This window comes from Phascolarctos cinereus, unplaced genomic scaffold, assembly GCF_003287225.1.
Source record: "Phascolarctos cinereus isolate Bilbo 61053 unplaced genomic scaffold, phaCin_HiC Scaffold_9;HRSCAF=440, whole genome shotgun sequence".
NCBI lineage: Eukaryota > Metazoa > Chordata > Mammalia > Diprotodontia > Phascolarctidae > Phascolarctos > Phascolarctos cinereus.
In genome coordinates, this window is record NW_027556402.1 from 100,349,217 (window position 1) to 100,354,533 (window position 5,317).

A 5,317-nucleotide genomic window follows, 5' to 3' on the forward strand; every position below is an offset into this window, starting at 1 on the left:
GAATAGCCTATTATTTACCATTCCTATTCACAATTAGTCATAGGTGTCGGAGAGTTAACATAACCAAATCACGTGCAGGATCAGTATAAATGAAAGTACAAAACTCCTTAAGAAGACATAAGTAATTAGAAAAAAAAATCATTGTTTATGGTTGGGACATACCAATGTGATAAAATAACAATATTCTCTAAAGTGGATGTTATATTTAGTGCTTTTCAAAATAAACTACCAAAGAATTCCTTTATAGAACTAAAGTAACAGAGAAGTCAGAGACAGAAAATGTTACTATCTATACAAAATAATCCACGGCAATTATTTTTTTTCTTTTTGGCTAGGCAATGGGGTTAGGTGACTTGCCCAGGGTCACACAGCTAGTAAGTGTCAAATATCTGAGGCCGGATTTCAACTATTTTTATAGAATGGAGAAATATATGACAAAATATGTGCCCATAGATCATAGAGTGGCTGAACAGACTATGGTACATGAATGTAACAGAATATAATTATACCACATAGAACTGAGAGAGGCAGCATGGTATTCTGGGTAGAAGTATGGACTCAAAGACATGAAGGTCTAGGTCAAGTCCCACCCCAGCCATATAGATATTGTCTATTGGTCCTTGGGCAAATCACTTAATCTCTCAGTGCTCTAGGAAACTTTTAAAACTGCAAGTTGTATAGAAGGTGCCAACCTGTCTTGGTAAAGCTGTTTTCTATGTTAAATTCTCCAGAGTTTAAATGTTCTCCCTCTAATGAAACATGCTTTCTGTACCTGTCCCAATCCAATTTCTCAAAATTATATAATGTGACATACAAAACCAAACCTCTCAGAATAGGCCCCCATAAAGCATGGACCAGGAATGCCCTAGACACAAATGAATATTTATTCTCCTAAGGAAATGAATTGGTGGCATTAAAAATAATGGTAAGGGCCAGTGGTAATGGTCACTCCACTTTTTTCCTGAATTCTCAGGTTCACACTCTAGATAGAGCTCTGCTTCTCACTGATTAGAGTCTGGGATTGGCCCTAACACCTGTGTCTTGTGATCCTTGTCCACTAAAGATTCCCTTAAAAAGTGATTCCTTAGTGCTCAAATCCTCCATGATCAAATACCCAATTTTTATTTTCTCTTACCATATGTCTGAATAAGAGGGGGCCACCAACTGGAGCTTCTATCATCTGCTTCCCCCAAATATATGGCTGCCATGATCATCATTCAACTCCTGACGTACTTGAGAGGAGACAAGAAGTCATTTGCCCCAACTTTTAATGAGATTACATAGTGATAGTCACACACTTTTATTGAAAGTCAACAACTTATACAAGTAACAAGTAAAAAGTCAGGAGGACCAGAGTTCAAATTTGTCCTCAGATACTTACTACCTGTGTGACCCTGGACAAGTCACTTAACTCTGCCTCAAAAAAAAAAAAGAAATGTCTAAGAAGAAGCTATTTCAGGCATAAATATTATAAATCCCTGATGGTCATTGGAATTCCACTCTCTTCCCCAATTCCAGGACAAGGAGAAAAGAGTGCTCTAAGAGGCCCAGGGAAGGGGAAGTGAGGGAAATTATATATGAAGCATTTCCTCAAGGCATCATAAAATGAGATGGTCCCTTCCTCACAGTCCAGCAAAATCCCAACCCTGTGGACAGGGACACTGACTTGATGTTTGAAGTAGGGAGGAGTAGTCATGGCAGTGTACAGATCTCCATTCTTAATGTATGAAAGAAGGAAGACATCCTCAGCAGAGGGGACATTGCCATCTCTACTCAATGACTCCTTACATACGCCAACTGTCCATTGCCTAGTGTCTCCCACATCAACCTCCCAATAGTGGATTCCAGATACGAAGATCTGAGCCCCCAAAATGATATTGTCTTTAAATCGGCCAGGTGTGAAAGTTACAGTCTGCTGGTAGCCTCCATGTACAACAGTCTTCAGATCAGCAGACACAATGAGATGTGGACAGGCACTTTCAGGATCCAGGGTCACATCCGCTGAAAAAAGAGAATAAGCGCTTGAGAGATTTAGCTTCTCAAGACCTAAATAGGCAAACAAGCACTAGGTTTTCAGTACCTATGAGCAAATTTTGTAGAAAAAAAATATTTGCAATGTTACAAAGTAATAGTATTGGGGCTCCTTTGGCTGACCTGTAGCTAGTCTGGGGGCTGAGAAAATATCATGGCTTCCCTGGATGCCCACCCACTCAACCTGCATTAAACAAGCCTTTGAAGTTCTTTGAAATTAAGTTCAATAACTTCAGTGCAGATTCTCACCTTTGAAGTATTTAAGCATTTCCCATATCAAAGTGTAATAAAAGAAGATCCCTGGGGTGGTGACAGTTTCTGGACGATGACTCAAGAGTGACTCACACCTGCAGAGAGGACAAGACTCATTTACCCTCAGTGATAGGCAAAAGGCTTCTGGTCTTCCTGCCCTTCCTCCCATCAGACAGACCTCCACCTAATCATTACATTATTCCATAGCTTTTCTGTACATTTCCATTCACAAACCTCCTGCTTTTCTAGTTCTCTTAGAAGAACCCCAAATTAAATCTTACCTGAAAAGTGCATCTCCTACCATCTGGGGAGAAAGAGAAGGACAGAAGGTGAGTGCTGAACTTTGCTATGCCTTATACACTGGCACTTCAGTGGTATGATTCTCCATTGCCCACTAAATCACATATACTGAACACAGTTGTCCCTCAATTCCCATGTACTTCACTGACTTTGGCTCATTGTGTCTTGAGATTTTTATCAAGAGAATTGGCCAGATGTACAAAGTTCAAGGACCTTATACTTACATGCTTAAGTTTGATTTCTAAAACATTTCTCTTAAGTTTTGCCAAAACTTAGGATTCAGATCCCTTCGTTCTGAACCAGAGCACATGCATTATATTTTAATATTTTTTGAGTGACACATCAGCATTATTAGGCACTCCTGTGAAGAGTTTTATGAGACCTCCAGATCTACTAAAGAGTCTATACAGGGTATTTGCCTTTATACTCATGGTCTACAAGACTTTTTCAATTAGGAAATCTGTTTTTGTCTTTTCTGGGTTTTTTTTGAGGGCTTTTTAAAATTTGTCAGCTGTCCTGTTTTTAGACCCATATTTCCAACTCCAACCCCCAAATAATTATCTTTTCCTTATCTACTGTACCCTTGAATCCTGAGGACCAAGTGTGTTAGAATTCTTTCTAAACTAGGAGACCACCATCTTCCTACATTCCAGGATTAAATTCTTTTCCAGGCTTTGGAAATCTTAGGGAGCTGGGTAAGTCAAGTGTTACTAGATTATTAGATAATTTTCAGTTCCTACCTGCAGAAGCTGGACATTGGGTTTCTGGTAATTTTGTTCTATCTCCAAGATTACCTCCTTCAAGCTTTGAAGGTGCTGGGAGAGTCTGACCTCACTTTCTCTTATACTCTTCAGGTAGTAATTTTCCTGCCTGGCCAGCATTTCAAGACGACGTTGCTCTTCTTTCATCAGCAATTCATGGAACCTTCTGTATTCCTCTGCCAGACTCTCCCTTTGAGCTTGGCCCTTTTCCTACAAAGGAAGTAGCTTAGTCTGATAAGGTTCAAAGGTCTCTTAATAAATCACTGTCCAAAAGAAAACATGACCCTTTCTCCACTTAATCAGTAAGACATCATGCATAAATAAGTGTTTATTTATTTGTTCATTTATTAACATTTTATTACTCTTTAATTTGAGAGATCTGTTGATGATAAAAAGATGGCTTCAGAGTCAGGAAGACCTGGCCTACCAGATCCTGCCTCTGATACACAATATCCTGGTGAATCTGTATAAATTTGTTAACTTTTTGGTGGTCTAGGGCAATGGTATTAAAATCAAATAGAAATAGATCCCTTGCTGGCTGCATAGTGATTTAGAAAACCTCAAACTCACATTATCTATGTTGTATTGTATTTTCTTCTTTTGGTTAAATATTTCCCAATTACGTTTTAATTTGGTTCCGGTGAATTCAGGAATTTTGTGGGCTTCTTGCTGCCCAGTTGACCTTGAATTGAACACTTCTGCAGCCAGGCAACTCTCTAAGACCATAAGTTCAGAGAAGTTGCAGACAGACCTGTGTTGGCAGAGGAATTTCTTCATTCACTAATTCCCAACAAAACCACAAGGCCTAGTGCTTCTCCTGAATAACCTTTTCTGTAGTTTAAAGCTTTTAGGAGGTAACATTGCCATGAATATCTGCTCCCAGAAAGAAGGCTACAAACTTTCCCTTGGGATTGTGCTAAAGTCCTTGGAGCTGTAGACTGTCCTAAAGATTCTGACTCCAATCCAAAGGGACTCAAGACACTTACCTTGCAACTTTTCTCTTTCTCCCTCTCTTCAATCAGCATCTTCTCAATTGTCTCCATTTCTTTCCAGCAAAGATCCGAAATCTTTTGGAGCTTGTCCTAAGGAAACACCACCATTAATTCATATATTATGCTCTTCCCTGCGCTAGATCAGCAAAATCCCACCATATAAGTTCATAGAGGCCAGAGATAGTAAGAGAGCCTATTGCTGTGTGTGGCCTTGGAGCTAAAAGGTCCTGCTACAGGAGATCCATCTATATATTTGACACAAGTTATTGGTTCAAAAGAATCAATGGGAATGAGGGAATGCAATCCCTTCTGAATTGCTTCTCCATAGAAATACTTGCCCTAGAATCCTCTGCAGCCTTTTCTATAGGGCGTACTGTGTGCCTGCTGTGCTCTGGGGTTTGAAAGCAAAATGCGCAAAGGAGTGCTTGGTCTTCCTCACAGAACAGATTTTGCTCTGCCCTGTGTCTGTTACATTCAGTGTTTTCCTCTTTAATCTTCAGCAATAAGGGTTTGACATTCCTGGCTATGCTGGCCAACTTTTCTAGACAGCGATTGCGCTCCAAGTCTCTCAAAGGGAAGGTTCTTTTGCACTCAGGACAAGGAGAGGGTTGGTCAGCTTCTCCACTGTTCTTGAGGAGGCATAGGTGACAAAAGGTGTGGCCACAGCCTAAGGTCACTGGATGACTGAAGTAGTCCATGCACACAGGGCAGGTGAGCTCTTCCTTGAGGTTTTCAGCTAAATGAGCTGCAGCCATGTTCTCGAGCAGAAACGAAGACTAATTCTGCTTCTCAGCCTTCTCTGCTTACTCTTATTTATCTCCCAGGGTCCTCTGGCTACTTTCAGCTCCTCACCTTCTCTGAAAGAGAAGCAGCATTTTACTCAGGATGAAGAAAAGAAAAGGCAATGGTGAATTTGTGAATAGACTAGGCCATCACGAATTAAAAACCAAACCTTCAAGCATCTGTGGTTGAAGATGTTAA

At 40.2% G+C, this 5,317-nt stretch overlaps 1 protein-coding gene across 1 annotated transcript; it reads right to left on the reverse strand.

Moving 5' to 3' along the window:
- Positions 1 to 1,251: 1,251 nt before the first annotated feature.
- Positions 1,252 to 5,091, reverse strand: LOC110213672 (putative E3 ubiquitin-protein ligase TRIML1). Its single transcript, XM_020994065.1, has 6 exons — positions 4,675 to 5,091; positions 4,331 to 4,426; positions 3,324 to 3,554; positions 2,565 to 2,587; positions 2,281 to 2,378; positions 1,252 to 2,001 (listed from the first exon to the last, which is right to left on the reverse strand). Exons 1-6 carry the CDS (start codon positions 5,089 to 5,091, stop codon positions 1,469 to 1,471), a joined length of 1,398 nt encoding a protein of 465 aa, XP_020849724.1. The 3' UTR covers positions 1,252 to 1,468.
- Positions 5,092 to 5,317: the final 226 nt, after the last annotated feature.